Here is a 16,845-nt window from a genome sequence, read left to right as displayed (position 1 = left end):
ATTTAATTCTGAAAATTTTCATGGACTGTCATCATTGTTATCTTTAAAATAAAGCTATATTTGACAAATTTTCCAGTTTCCTATAATTTCGGAGAATTTATGATAAAATCTCTGTTTTTGTCTCGAAATATTTATTATATATCTAGAAATTTTGCCAGTTTCCTTATACAATTATGTGTGATGTACAAAATAGATTTATATTTAAGTTAAGGTTGATGCTCAATCAATAACATAAATATTTTATATTTCTCAGTTTTCATTTGATTGTTTTTATTAAAAAACAAGAATGTTTCCTCAGTACACGGATGTCCATCCGCACTATCCTTTTCTATGTTCTATGGACCGTTTGTCATTGAAATCAGAAAGATCATATCATAGGGAACATGTAAACTAAGTTTTTTAAAAGTTGATTTGACTTCAACTTCATCAAAAACTACCTCGACAAAAAACTTTAACCTGGTACTAGGACCCATCCTCTTCCTGTGTCATATAAATGATCTCCCAGATGCAGTAAACTCATCAGTACGACTATTTGCAGACGACTGTTTGCTCTACCGGGAAATCAAAAACCAAAATGACCATAACAAACTACAAGAGGATCTCAAATCACTAGAAAAATGGGCCGACGACTGGGGTATGCGCTTCAACGCCAAAAAATGCTATATGCTTAGCCTGAAAAGTAAAAGTCAGCGTTTTTACAACCTTAACAACCACACGCTTGAACAAGTGTCATCCAACCCATACCTAGGACTCCAAATACAAGAAGATCTTAAATGGAAAGAACAAATAACAAATACGTGTAACAAAGCTAGTTCTACCCTAGGCTTCCTTAGAAGGAACCTACAACACTGTCCTATGGAATGCCGTAAAACAGCATATATAGCTCTCATACGATCAATAATGGAGTATGGATCAATTATTTGGGACCCATATACCCAAAAAGACATTGACAAACTAGAATCCATACAAAAGAGAGGTGCTAGATTCATTACCAAAGACTACAAATCAAGAGAGGAAGGATGTATGACAAAAATGCTAAAAGAACTTCAACTCTTGTCATTACAATCAAGACGCCAACAACAACGACTGATCTTCTTTTTCAAAGTGGTTGAGAGGAAGATACCAGCGCTTCCTCCCGACGATTTAATCCAATTTCATAGACCAAAGAGACAAATCAAAGCAACAACATATAATAACTTTGTAACAAAAAACATTATAGACCACCAAGTCCGTAACAACAAACGTGCGGTCATAGTTCCAACCAGTAAGACAGAACAATACAAGAACTCTATTTTTGTGCGCACTGCAATAAACTGGAACCATCTGGAAGACTCAGTAGTGTGCGCCACTACTACCGAGGAGTTTAAATCAGCACTCCTCAGCAAGCGCGACTAATTGTGCGCAGACCAACCCGTCACATAATAGCCGAAAGGAATCTGTGACGTACCCATCCTAATTACACAAGTGGGAAATACAGACAGAATACAGACAGAATCGCGAGGAACGGACGGACGGACGAACAGACGGACGAACAGACGTACGCACAGACCAGAAAACATAATGCCCATAAATTGGGACATAAAAACTACTTTTTATTTTAGCCTGAACTCATTTTTTCCACAACACTATTAACAACCTAGAGTTTTAGTATCTCAGAACCATATCAGGATCTGCGTGCCCTTCTGGAGTACATGAGATCAGCTTTGTTCTTTCTGGGGTTTGTATTGCTCAGTCTATTCTTCTATGTTGTGTTTTGTGTATGATTGTTTTTTTTCGTCTTTTTATCACATAACGTTGTCATCTATTTTTCGACAATTGTGATCATGAGTTTGAAAAGCCTTTTGATATTTTTGGCCTCTCTTTAATGATACCATGGACACAACACGCCCTCAAGTTTTTATTGATGTTTTAAACCTATTTTCTGGATATATTGGTTAGATAATAAAGCCATCGATTTAAAATAACGATATTTCCAGTTATAACATTAGATATATTGAATGTAGCTGAAGGGGTAGACCCAGAAAATTGTCAAATGAGTGTCATCAAAGCCAACTTTCAAATGAGTGTCACCAAAACTAACTTTCAAATGAGTGTCACCAAAACGAACTTTCAAATGAGTGTCACCAAACCGAACTTTCAAATGAGTGTCACCAAAACGAACTTTCAAATGAGTGTCACTATTATTGAAATCTAGGTCATTAATGTAAGAAAAAAATAAATGTCATAACACATGGTTCAAGTAAGTTGATCCCATTTTCATATTTTACCACCTTGGTGGTTTTCTGGTAGCGACCTCGCCTCTACAGTCAGGATTATACTTCTTCAATATTATCTCCCCATTACGTCTTTTCTCGACTATTGGTACGTTGCACGCAAAACATTTTCAGAAACATGACCACGCCATTTGAACGCTCAACTTCGCAACTGGTCCGAGAACACAATTATTTCGTAGTGCATTTCTTTTAGAACATAAATGAAAATAAAAAAAATCCCACCTGCGCTTTCTCAAAGAAACTTTTACAGTGTGGTTGTACTACTTTTGGAACAAATTATATCAAAATTATAGAAAACTTCATCGTCTCTAACTCAAAATATGGACAATTTTATGTTTAGGGCGTCTTGAAATCTTTTGACAGCTTCCGAAGTGCTAATTTTCAACCTTTTTCAGCTGGACCAAATCACTACTTTCCTTTAAAATTCTGGACCCAAATTTTTTTACAGTGTAATTTCACCCCCATACTTGCAATTTGAGGCAATAAACATGGAGAAATAAATTTGGAAGGAGTATAAAAATTAATGGCAAGTAACCCACTGTCAACACTAGCGACTATATTCGTGAACAACGAAAAACAAGGGACGACAATTGTGGTCTCGGACCAACTGGTTACAATCCTGTCGATTATTCTGAGAATGACAAACATGTTTGGAAGATTAAACTTCTAAAGTTATTGTTTTTCTTAATGCTTGTTGTTGCTGTGTTTAGCATGTTTCCAGAATACAACCACAGTTTGACTTTGGAGTAAAACCCACTTATCCAAATAAGTCGAACCTATAAAAATTACACCGGTTAATAAGTTTCGAGCTATAATATGCTAATAACATTAAAAGTTCGTTGGCACTTTGGCAGAATTGCATGATATACTGAATATATAAAAGGTTGGAAATAGAGAAGTTAGAGTGTGTTGATTATACGAAAAAAATGTATTTTGGTTTTAAATTTTATATGGACCTTTGATCTATAACTTTTAAAATGTGGAGTGAAAGAAATCAAGTATTGGGAACTTGTATGAACACATGAATATTATTAAAACTATAAAATAGATTATATACCGATATATAGTATTTTCTTTGAAATAAATGTTTTTATCAATAGCTTTCTATCTCTCGCAAAAAGGATATCCTGCGTTTGACCCTTTATTGAACAGGAAGATCTGTTCTTACTAACTTTCCTTGAATTACTGGTTTTAAATTAAATTTTATACGCTCAGAAGATATCACAGATGAAACAGGCAGAAGACGAATAAACAAGCGGACGATAAATACGGGTAAGATTCATTGAATTATATCAGATATAACAGATGGAAAAGACAGAAGGAAAATATACAAGGGGTCGATAAATACCGGTAAGATTCATTGAAATATATCAGTTATAACAGATAGAACAAACAGAAGGAGAATATACAAGGGATCGATAAATACCGGTAAGATTTATTGAAATATAACTGATAAAACAGATGGAAAAGACAGAAGGAGAATATACAAGGGGTCGATAAATACCGGTAAGATTCAGAATATACAAGGGATCGATAAATACCGGTAAGATTTATTGAAATATAACTGATAAAACAGATGGAAAAGACAGAAGGAGAACATACAAGGGGTCGATAAATACCGGTAAGATTCATTGAATTATATCAGATATAACAGATGGAACAGACAGAAGGGGAATATACAAGGGGTCGATAAATAACGGTAATGTTCATTGAATTATATCGGACATACCAGATGGAAAAGACAAAAGGGGAATATGCAAGGGTTCGATAAATACCGGTAAGATTCATTGAATTATATCAAACATAACAGATGGAAAAGACAGAAGGACAATATACAAGGGTTCGATAAATACCGGTAAGATTCATTGAATTATATCAGACATAACAGATGGAAAAGACAGAAGGAGAATATACAAGGGTTCGATAAATACCGGTAAGATTCATTGAAATATATCAGACATAACAGATGGAAAAGACAGAAAGAGAATATACAAGGGTTCGATAAAAACCGATAAGATTTATTGAAATATATCAGATATAACAGATGGAAAGACAGAAGGAGAATATACAAGGGGTCGATAAATACCGGTAAGATTAATTGAAATATATCAGATAAAACAAACGGAAAAGACAGAAGGAAAATTTACAAGGCGTCGATAAATACCGGTAAGATTTATTGAATTATATCAGATATAACAGATGGAAAAGACAGAAGGAGAATATACAAGGAGTCAATAAATACCGGTAAGATTTATTGAATTATATCAGATATAACAGATGGAAAAGACAGAAGGAGAATATACAAGGCGTCAATAAATACCGGTAAGATTTATTGAATTATATCAGATATAACAGACGGAAAAGACAGAAGGAGAATATACAAGGCGTCAATAAATACCGGTAAGATTTATTGAATTATATCAGATATAACAGATGGAAAAGACAGAAGGAGAATATACAAGGCGTCAATAAATACCGGTAAGATTTATTGAATTATATCAGATACAACAGATGGAAAAGACAGAAGGAGAATATACAAGGTGTCAATAAATACCGGTAAGATTTATTGAATTATATCAGATATAACAGATGGAAAAGACAGAAGGAGAATATACAAGGCGTCAATAAATACCGGTAAGATTTATTGAATTATATCAGATATAACAGATAGAACAAACAGAAGGGGAATATACAAGGGGTAAATAAATAACGATAAGATTCATTGAAAAATATCAGATCCTCATTATTAATTTTAGCTACAAGCCTACATACGATGATATAATGGCTATAAATATAGCTTCAGTATAACATAAGTAGATGCTGTTTTATTGTCAAATGAGACCAGAGCTCAACTGTGGGGATGGCGCATTTTAGGCCACCATACGGCTTTCAACAATGAACCAGAAAATCCACAATGGCCGTATTTAGCTTTAATAAAAAAAAAAAACACAGACACGAAAAATGTACAACAATTCAAACAGGAATATTAACGGCCTAGTTTATAACAATCCCATTTACGCCATTATATATAAAACAAATACTACAGACACATGAACCAACGACCGTTCATTGAATTACTGGCTCCTGCTGATGGACGTTTCGTCCCCGAGGTATCACCAGCCCAGTAGTCAGCACTTCGCTGTTGACATGAATATCTATTATGTGGTCATTTTTATAAATTTCCTGTTTACAAAACTAAGGATTTTCTTATCCCAGGAATAGATTACCTTAGCCGTATTTGGCACACCTTTTTGGAATTTTGGAACCTCAATGCTCTTCAACTTCGTACTTATTTGGCTTTATAAATATTTTGATATGAGCGTCACTGATGAGTCTTATGTAGACGAAACGCGCGTCTGGCGTACTAAATTATAATCCTGGTACCTTTGATATATATCCTGAAATAGGACAGGCGAGGTTAAACATATGTGTGGGCACTCAACCCAATCCCTGCTTAATCTTGGAAAGTGGTATAAAATCACACAACTTCAGTAAAAAAAAACTAAGAATAAGTTGCAAATGACGCATGACTATAAAAAACAATCTGTTAACTCTGTCAACCGAGTTGTACTTTCAAGGTATTAATATACATAGACGGACATCAGAAAAACAGATATACATACAACTGTTGTTATCGGTACAACTATTTATAAAATTGGTAATAAAACGTTTACAAAAACACTCGTTGAACATGCTAAGAAATGCATAATGCCGGTATTCTCTTGTTTGATAACATTGCATTAGTTTTTATGATGAATTACCGGTACATACTGTAAAGTAACTGATGGTTAGGGAGTAACTGTGTTCTCTCCCTGAATATTTTAAGAAATATTACCTTTTTATGTTATTCCTTTTAACTGATTAAAAAACATTCAAGTATTAAAAAAAATCGGGGGTTTCTACAAACCTATACAGATAGAAATTATGTGACATTAAACAATAAAATACAGAACTTACCGTAATGCTAGTTATGTTAGTGAAAAGCAAACGTCAGCTCACGGCATCTCCGGGTCGTATCGTGACCCTTGTTGAAGAGGAGCATGTAGAATCGTAATCTTTCGTTGGCGATGATGATGCATGATAGCGTTAGTTAGTCATTCCATTAGATAGTAAATTCGCAACTATATTGTGTAATTACTTTATAAATATAAATTATACAATTATTTTTGGTAAAACTATATTTGTATATGAAGGCAGATATAAAGATGTTTTAAGACAGCATACAATACATCTTTAGCGCAATTATTTTTTTCGCACTTTAATTGAAAACTCTTTGATTAACAGAAATGGAGAAAAATCGCCTCTGGGAGGAACTTATAAAGTTGCGGGAAAAGAAAAAAGATGAGTTGCAAAGCCGGTTGCTGGAAGACAGGAGTAAGAACAAGAGAGAAAACCCGTACCGTGATCCAGAACCACCTAAACTCGTCCTCTCTATCATTGGTGATTCAAAAAGCTTTGTACCTAAACCATGGATAACATCAGTATTTCAATATGGACTCATAGAGACCGCAAAAGGCGCAAAAGGTAAGAGATTGTTGGTTTTGGGATTAAAAAGGACAAGCTGTATAAGTTCTTAACAAAAGAACTTCCTTCCACAAATCGTCAAAACCAAACGCAAAGGAGCATCTTAGTCATTGTTCTTCATCTCAAAGCATTTTTCCACAAAGCACCAGACTCAGTTCAAAACTAATACGTTGTTGCAAGTTTGATAGGACTATTTTTTATGCCCCACCTAGAAGTAGAGGGGCATTATGTTTTCTGGTCTGTGCGTGCGTCCGTCCGTTCGTCCCATTTCAGGTTAAAGTTTTTGGTCGAGGTAGTTTTGGATGAAGTTAAAGTCCAATCAACTTGAAACTTTAAATATATGTTCCCCATAATATGATCTTACTAATTTTAACGCTAGTATATGTCCGTAAAAAAGATTTGGCCTGAAATCTGTGTCCGATTTTTAATCGTGACGTCATTCGCAAATCTGTGTCCGTTAAAACGATAAGGTCTCAAATCTGTGTAATGTTTTTTTCGAATTTGTTTCGCCATGAGCAAATTTATGCCCGTCTAATAAGTTCGGCCTTATAGGTTTTTTATTTTATTAAGTGATTTCCCATAATTCAATATTAAGTTGGTGTGTGTTCTCCATGTATATGCAATAGCTGAAGTATAGTATGCGTTTAAGAAAATCCAGCTAAATTATTTAGCTGGTATTTATAATATTGTTTCAAGTACGGTCTTATATATATGATTTTTGTTTTATTGTCATTTTTCCATGTGTGTGGTTAAAATCTTTACATGCGTGGGCTATTATTGTGTACCGTCTTTAAGAATGAAACTACACATTTATTTTACTAAAAAAAACTGCAAAGAATGAATATTTGTTTGCAACTTCGACGTACTTCGTTTTGTCTTGTGAATTTGTTCATATCGCTGTTTCATTGACATTTATACCACTTTATCTATGTTTTTCCTTGAATACTAGTGTTACGAATTTACAGTTTAAGAAGGTTATAATATTTCTACAGTTGTATATTTTTCGAAACCTCTTTGAATTTCCCATTTTATCTCTTTATCATTGAAAACGGCATTAAACATCATCTCTTTATCCTTGGTTGCTATCAGACGCTTTACCTGTATAATTAATGCTAGGGTGCTCTCTTCGAGGTCCGCATTCTAAGTATAAATAGTGGGTTGCTTTTCGTTATTTGTACAAAAGACAGCAGACAGTGAACACCGGAAAGGTTGTAGTTTATAGCAGGCAGTCGGTTAAGTTTAAGTGAAGTGTAGTGCTTGGAACCTGCGGACAGAAGATAGAAAGGCTGAGACTGTTGGTTCGGTACAGATTGTCCAAACAGGGCTGGTGCTAAGGTTTTGCGTCTCACATCTCTCACTATTGCAGTGAGTGTTTGCTGACATACCATGCCTTAGTGCTGCCCTGTTGTTCAGACATGTATAGACATGTTTATTAAATAAAGTGTTATGCCTTTTATGTTTCAGACCAGTTCCAAACATTTAGGTTTCAGCCCAGTTCCAAACATTTCGGTTTCAGACCAGTTCCAAACATTTCAGTTTCAGACCAGTTCCAAACATTAAGGTTTCAGACCAGTTCCAAACATTTAGGTTTCAGACCAGTTCCAAACATTTAGGTTTCAGACAATAGTTCCAAACCGTCTGACCCGTTCCAAACATTTAGGTTTCAGACCAGTTCCAAACATTTAGGTTTCAGACAAGAGCTCCAAACCGTCTGACCAGTTTCATACATTTAGGTTTCAGACCCGTTCCATACATTTAGGTTTCAAACCAGTTCCATACATTTAGGTTTCAGACTATAGTTTCAAACAGTTGGTTCAGTATCGGACTGAAAGGGTTTTAAACAGTTTTAATTCAACAGGTTCGGGTTAGGTTGATAGGTGTTGAAATTCGTTTTATGTAGTATTTGTTTCATATTTGTTAGTGGTAGTGTAAACTTTTTATTGACTTTAGAACTTTTGAATTGCTTTTCAAATCCCAGGAAACTGGTACGAACCCGAGATAAAAACATCTAAACATCCCCGCCCGGTTACACGTTACACTAGTATCAAAAAATTATTCTAAATTGATAAAAAAACTTTCTTTATATTTGAAATATTTGTGAATCACAATAGAACATATATCAATTGTTTGGTCTTAGCTGATATCTATTTAGTTCAAATGTAAAACTTGTAATAATGTCTTAAATAACGAAAATATTTCCCCGAGAAGAATCATTCTTTATGTTTTGGCACATTCCTTCTCTCCAGAAACAAGATGTAAACACTGCAGTCCCATTGTTCATGGCTAGATTTGTTTTGAATTTTAAATATTCCCCAATAGTAGTAGTCCACTATTCATAACAGATTTTCCTCCAGTTTAAAAAACAAAACATAAAGCAATTTTAAACCATATGTATTAATAGATACAATGTTAACCTTGCTTTTGTCATATAAACCATTTGTTCAATGTTTGTTCGGTGTGAGTTAATGCTCCGTGTTAAAGGCCGTACTTACACCTGTAATTGTTAAAACTTTTCATTGTTAATTGATGACGTTTTGTTATGTTTAACGTCAATGAAAGGACATAGATTTGAGCCAAAAATGGCCATATATTTAAGTAAATAAAGGACATAGATGTGAGACAATACAGGACATAGATTTGGAACGTCTATGACGCAATATTAAAAAGGACATAGATTTGCGGAAAGGACATAGATTTGAGGCCGGACATAGATTTGAGGCCGGACATAGATTTGAGGCTTACATATTTATATATATTTATATAATTCGTCTCAAATTTAGCTTAACAATTTCAGATCTTCAAATTTGCGTTCAACTTTTAAAATAATGCGCAAAAAGGGATAAATTACTATAAATTTGATTGTAAAGAACTCCGCCGGATTTGAGGAAATCTTTCATTTATGATAATTGGAGGTGTTCAGTATTGAAATTCACTTTCATCAAACATTTCCAAATACATTTACTAATAACCCACCAACGAAAACTCTATTATCATAACAAACAACATTCACCGCTTCCACCAACGTTGAAAATTATAATAAATATGACGTTTATCTGTTAAAGGCAAAATAACATAACAGTAGTTTATCGATGTTCTAATCTCCCAAATTTATTTAGAAGATACAAACAAGGATTTGTATAGTAAGTTTGTTGAAAATGAACATAAAGTTTCAGTAGTGTTGAAAAGAATATGAGAGTTTTGAAGTATATGGGGAAAACAAAATGATGAGATTTTCCTTAGTATCTGTTGATAGAAATATAACAGTTTTCGTAGCATTTGTTGAAAAGATATATTTCGTTTTATATTTGAAAATAATATGAAAGTTTTAAAGTATATTCTTTGAGAAAAATTCGAAGGCTAGTTATAATTTATAGTTATACATTTCACTGAACACCTTTTTGTAAAATGGTCAATCACTGACACAGAACACATGTAGACGTATATCAAAGTTTCTCTAATTCTTATTCGATTTATCTCTTTCCTGACCTGTTGATATTTTTTGTTGTAGGCAACGTGTGGTTCGTTTGATCGCATAAATTCAATTATAATGTCAAATCTTTCTTTCCTCTGAAATCCCTATTGTGACGTTAAGTAAAAAGGCGACCATGTCTGATGACGTCAAGTAGAAAGAACACATATTTTTTGCATGTCGTTAGAAAAGTCTAAAGATCATTAAAGAAACAGATTTAACCATCAAATCTCGTGTACTACAATTAGTATTCACTCTCAAAAGTTAAATTTTAATATTTAAAACGCTCGGCGAGCCTCGCGTTTTAAATTTGGAAATTTAACTGTCTCGAGTAGATAAATATTGTGTCGTATTTACATAATTGTAATCATTTTGTAATAATTTGTACCAAATTTAACTTGTGATTATTCTGCCTGTAATGGGCGTCTTTAATTGACAATAAAATATATTTGATTTTTTTTTGTATCACATTTGATGCAGTGGTAGAATCTAAGTATATCAATAAAGGAATATTAAATTTACATTTTGGTTTCATAAAAATATTTTGCAGACAGTTTGATTCTCTACAAGGGTTCTTCGGAGACAGTTAGCTGTATCGTGAGAGAAGCAGTTGAGGATTTTAATAGACTGCAATCAGAAGGTGATGATGTCTTTATAAGTCTAGTGGGAATTCTACCGGAAGAAAGCATGTGTGAAACCAGCATCGGTCTTCATGAGGAACAAATCCATCTTCACGACGAAATCAAAGATACACAAGAAAAACATTACGGATGGGTACGATTATGTGGCATTCATTGTTTAGCTATCATGCATTTCCTGTAAATGTGACCTTTTTATGATTACAACCAATATTTTATGTTTTATGTTTTGCCATGTAATATTTTTAAGAAATGATTCATGGCAGCCGTAGATTTAATTTTCATTTAACTATGAGTTGAACATTGATATCTGAATACTTTATCAAGAGCGACAGTGAGGCGTAAATATGAATATAAATCCCAAACCTATGCTTTAAGGAAACAAATCTACGGCTACCATCAATTTTTTCGATTATAATGGGACAAATACTGTATTTTTATCGACATAAAATCCCTGAACACAGGATATTATTTGTGGCGGTTCCGTTTTACCCCAACATTTATTAAAATTGAGAATGGAAATGGGGAATGTGTCAAAGAGACAACAACCCGACCAAATAAAAAAACAACAGCAGAGGGTCACCAACAGGTCTTCAATGTAGCGAGAAATTCCCGCACCCGGAGGCGTCCCTCAGCTGGCCCCTGAACAAATATATACTAGTCCAGTGATAATGAACGCCATACTAATTTCCAAACTGTACACAAGAAACCAAAATTAAAATAATACAAGACTAACAAAGGCCAGAGGCTCCTGACTTGGGACAGGCGCAAAAATGCGGCGGGGTTAAACATGTTTGTGAGATCCCAACCCTCCCCCTATACCTCTAACCAATGTAGAAAAATAAACGTACAACAATACGCACACTAAAATTCAGTTCAAGAGAAGTCCGAGTCCGAAGACGTAACCAAAGAAAATAAACAAAATGACAATAATACACAAACAACAACAGACCACTAGCAGTCAACTGACATGCCAGCTCCAGACTTCAATCAAACTGACCGAAAGATTATGACCCCATCACATGAACATCAGGCACAATCCTTCCCGTTAGGGGTTTAGTATCATACCATCACAACATACATGAGAAGAACACAACCCGTGTCATGCCAACAACTGTTTCCAGAATAAATGTGTTTAGTTCCGATGCAAAGACCTTATCAGTGACTCAATATTAACGACAAAATATGCAATCTTTAATGACTTGACAACAGTATCATAATTATATCCCTTCTTAATAAGTCTATTCAAAGGTTTTGTAAGTTTCTGAGGTGAATACTGACACCTTTGTGCTTTATAAAGAATATTTCCATAAAAAATTGGATGTGAAATACCTGAACGTATTAGAAGTCTGCATGTTGAACTATATTTACGAATGATGTCTTTATACCGATGATAAAATTTAGTAAATGTTTTGACTAGTTTGTGATATCGAAAACCCTGGTGTAATAATTTTTCAGTAATACATAAATTTCTCTCGTTAAAATCTAAAACATTGTTACATACACGAGCGAATCGTACAAGTTGAGATATATAAACACCGTAAGATGGTGACAAGGGAACGTCACCATCTAAAAACGGATAATTAACGATCAACAGATTCAAAATTACCAATATAAGCATGCAATTTATCAAGAACTTCCAACGAGTTCTTGACACTCCAAAAGTAATTTATTCCACTATTTTCGAAGGCCTTATTTGAACAATTTATTATCAGGTTTTTAATTGTACCAAGTGTGCTGGTAAGAAGAATAGACAATTTAGTAGTTGAACAATGGCTTGAAGACGAAATAAATCTATATTTGTAAGGGGTTTTGTGTAGCTTCGGAAGCCAATACATAGTTGGGACTTTCATTGAATGATTATTAGTGTTTTAATAAAATTGAGAATGGAAATGAGGAATGTGCCAAAGAGACAATAACCCGACCATAGAGCAGACAACAGCAGAAGGTCACCAACAGGTCTTCAATGCAACAAGAAATTCTCGCACCCGGAGGCGTCCTTCAGCTGGCCCCCAAACAAATATATACTAGTCCAGTGATAATGAACACCATACTAAACTCCAAATTGTACACAAGAAACTAAAAGTTAAAATAAAACAAGACTAACAAAGAAAAGAGGCTCCTGACTTGGGAGAGGCACAAAAATGCGGCGGGGTTAAACATGTTTGTGAGATCTCAACCCTCCCCTATACCTCTGGCCAATGCAGAAAAGTAAACGCATAACAATACGCACATTAAAATTCAGTTCAAGAGAAGTCCGAGTCTGATGTCAGAAGATGTAACCAAAGAAAATAAACAAAATGACCATTATACATAAACAACACCAGACGACTAGCAGTTAACTGACATGCCAGCTCCGGACTTAAACTGATTGAAAAATTATGTCTTCATTATATGAATATCAGGCATAATCCTCCCCATGAGGGGTTTAGTATCATACCATCATAACATATATGAGAAGAACATAACCCGTGTCATGCCAACAACTGGTTTATTGATAATAAATGTGTTTAGATCTGATGCAAAGACCTTATAAGTGAATCAATATTAACGCCAAAATATGCTATCTTTAATGACCTGACAAGAGTATCGTAACTATATCCCTTCTTTTAAAATAAGTCTATTTAAAGGTTTTGTTAGCTTCTGCATGAGTTGAATACTGACATTTTTGTTCTTTATGAAGAATATTTCCATAAAATATTGGATGTGAAATACCTGAACGTATTAGAAGTCTGCATGTTGAGCTATATTTACGAATGATGTCCTTATACCGATGATAAAATTTAGTAAATGTTTTGACTAGTTTGTGATATCGAAAATCCTGGTGTAATAATTTTTCAGGAAAACATAAATTTCTCTCGTTAAAATCTAAAACATTGTTACATACACGAGCGAATCGTACAAGTTGGGATATATAAACACCGTAAGATGGTGACAAGGGAACGTCACCATCTAAAAATGGATAATTAACGATAGGAAATGAGAAATCATCTCTTTTATCATAAATTGTAGTATTAAGCTTTCTGTTAATGATATATATATCAAGATCGAGGAAAGGGCAGTGGTCATTGTTGGTATTAGCTTTATTTAAAGTAAGTTCAACAGGATACATTTTTTTAGTATACATACTGAATTTAACGATACTTTTAAGCACCACTATTGGACTATATCGTGGCGGACAGATTTTATTGGTGGAGGGAGCCGAAGTGCCCGAAGATGCTCGTATGCCCGTGACAAAAAGATTGGAAGCCTAAAATTTTAAACGAAAGCAAAACAAGCAGAAATAGAAGAGTCATACCATTTTTGGGTCAACGTTACCTTTGTGATTTGTATCCTTTCAGATTATTTAAAAAATAACAATAAACACATCTGTTATTATAATATCGAAGTTTCATCATATCGTGTATACTTGTAATGTTCTTTTCCTACCACAAATCACAATACAATAACACGTCTTGGTTACAACTAATTTGGCCTAATATTCTTACTTTTTCATTTATTGCAAGGACTACTGGCAAAAGAAAAAGAGCGACTGTCTCCTTGGAGAAATATATAATGTATGGTTGGGGAATAAGAAGTCATATGCTGAGTTTCATGCATCTATGCTGAAAGGATTATCCCAAAACAAAATATCTTTCATGACCCTCGAAGACACGCCTTGTAAGTTTGTATAATTATTTTTTAATTCCATTGGGTATAATATTGTTTCATCTTATATATTTGCGATTAATGGTTTATAATGTCAGATTGATTGATTCAACTATTATCATTTGAATAATATGTGTGCACATAAGATATTAAAGAGTGTTTGAACAAATGAATGAATCGTTATTGCAAACGCATAGACATGATATGCCGAAACAAACAACATATATTACATTAATAAAACATGAATAGACAGCAGATAACAATAGTATAATACAATGTCATTTAAAGTTAAGACACTATATTAGATAGAAAACTATGCAGCTTTTACGTCATTACTCAATTTGAAAGTAAGAATCTTACTAGAATCTTGTAGTATTCAATAGTTTGTGATTTTAAGGCCAAGAACAATTATACTTTGGCAAAACATGTGTTCGAATAGACAAATAAGATGGACAAACGAGAACAAAATGTTTATAACAACATATATTCAATAATTTCTTCTGTGTTAAAAAAGAGGGACGAAAGATACCAAAGGGACAGTCAAACTCATAAATCTAAAACAAACTGACAACGCCATGGCTAAAAATGAAAAAGACAAACAAACAACAGCACACACGACACAACATAGAAAACTAAAGAATAAACAACACGAACCCCACCAAAAAACTAGGGGTGATCTCAGGTGCTCCGGAAGGGTAAGGTGATCCTGCTCCACATGTGGCACCCGTCGTGTTGCCTATGTGATAACAAATCCGATAAACAGTCTAATTCGGTAGGTCACATTCATGAAAGGGAAGGAGATTGTAGTTACGACGTAAGGAACATATCCGATATCATTTGTGAAACGGTTATTCCATAACGGCCAACCAACTCGTGATGGCGTCCGTAAAATTTACGAAGGGATGATTTCAACTTCACCATTTGGAACTCTTGGTTTAATAGCTTCCTTGTGAGCAGCAACCCTCTATCAAGAAAATCATGATAGGAAATGCAAGCACGGGAATATCGTATCAATTGGGAGATATATACCCCATATGCAGGTGCTGCTGGAATGTTGCTACTTAGAAATGGAAAGTTCACAATTAGAAAGCTGAAATCATCTCTTTTGTCGTAAAGTTTTGTTTTCAACCGACCCTCTTGTCAATTTCTAGATGTAAGTCAAGATATGAGGCCAACTTAACTGTATCTGTAGTATCCTTTATCTCTAGCTCGATTGGATAGACGCGTTCCACATAGTCAATTTTGAATTATTTAGTGAAAGAACATCATCTCTATAGCGAAAAGTAGAGTTAAAGGATATTGCTTACTTCTTATCTTTCTTCCTAAGAAGTTCCTGCATGAAATCAGCCTCATAATAATAAAGAAACAATTCTTTTTGTTCGAATCAGAGTGATCCTTTACAAAGTAGGATTTATCCCTCCCTAAGACAAGATACTTGTATCTACGTTGGCCATTCTTTTTTACGAAGCAAATCAATACCAACTCTTTATATTTGTCTTTTAGTTTGGAATGTGGAATACAAGTGTAAAGAGTAGAAAAGTCAAATGTTTTAATACTGTTACAAGATAAAAGAGAGTTAGATTGTATGTACTCTAAAAGATCTTTGGAATTTTTAAGTATTAACAATTAATAAATGTGATAATAATTGGTTAATGTCATGTCAGAATTTAAGAACTAGACCTGTTCCCCCCTAAAAAAAAGGGGACGAAGGACTTAAATACTTTATAAAAATATTCAAAAATTTGAAAGTAGACAAATGTAAACATATTAAACCTTCTAATTGTTTTTTGTTTGTTTGTTTGTGTGCATAGAGATTTTTTACAGATTATTTGACATAACGCATTGTCCTCTATTACAATAAGATGAAAAAAAAATCAACTTATTTGACGCCCTGTTCTTCAGCGAAATATTTCAATATCAAATGAATATAACGAACGCAATTTTACGTTATGCTGTTATACCGAATAAAAACGTTTGTCATATTAATAGTGGAATGGAATGTTCCTGTTCTAACAATAGTGGCAGAAGGTGATCTAGATACAATAGAAGCTGTTAACCAAGTTCTGAAACAAGATTTGCCTATACTGATAATAAAAGGTTCGGGGAAAGCAGCGGACTTTATTGCTGAATTCATTGAAAAGTAAGATATTATATCTTGAGAATTCAACACCTCCTCCTCCACAGAATAAAATAAAATTAAATAAATACATAGAGTATTTTCTCTCCAATAAATTTTACAGTACCATACTCTACATTGTACAACATCCATTCCTATATTACATTCAACATGTAT

The 16,845-nt window shown here is 33.9% G+C and overlaps 2 protein-coding genes across 2 annotated transcripts in view; both read left to right on the top strand.

Annotated features, from left to right (window-relative positions):
• Window positions 1–663: 663 nt before the first annotated feature.
• Window positions 664–1,395, top strand: LOC139518672 (uncharacterized). Its single transcript, XM_071310146.1, has one exon. It carries the CDS (start codon window positions 664–666, stop codon window positions 1,393–1,395), a length of 732 nt encoding a protein of 243 aa, XP_071166247.1.
• A 2,084-nt stretch (window positions 1,396–3,479) lies between these two features.
• The window catches only part of LOC139518671 (transient receptor potential cation channel subfamily M member-like 2), a 43,200-nt gene continuing 29,834 nt past the window's right edge, over window positions 3,480–16,845 (top strand). The window contains exons 1-5 of the mRNA XM_071310145.1: window positions 3,480–3,545; window positions 6,558–6,797; window positions 10,817–11,040; window positions 14,411–14,564; window positions 16,542–16,692. Coding sequence (XP_071166246.1) covers window positions 6,560–6,797; window positions 10,817–11,040; window positions 14,411–14,564; window positions 16,542–16,692 — 767 coding nt within the window. The 5' untranslated portion in view covers window positions 3,480–3,545; window positions 6,558–6,559. The remainder of the gene's footprint in view (window positions 3,546–6,557; window positions 6,798–10,816; window positions 11,041–14,410; window positions 14,565–16,541; window positions 16,693–16,845) is intronic.

This window comes from Mytilus edulis, chromosome 4, assembly GCF_963676685.1.
Source record: "Mytilus edulis chromosome 4, xbMytEdul2.2, whole genome shotgun sequence".
Lineage (NCBI taxonomy): Eukaryota > Metazoa > Mollusca > Bivalvia > Mytilida > Mytilidae > Mytilus > Mytilus edulis.
This window is presented reverse-complemented; position numbering and strand designations above follow the sequence as displayed.

Bases quoted from the DNA above. Each gene is read 5' to 3' on its own strand.
- LOC139518672 (XM_071310146.1), top strand. From the start codon at position 664: ATGCTTAGCCTGAAAAGTAAAAGTCAGCGTTTTTACAACCTTAACAAC.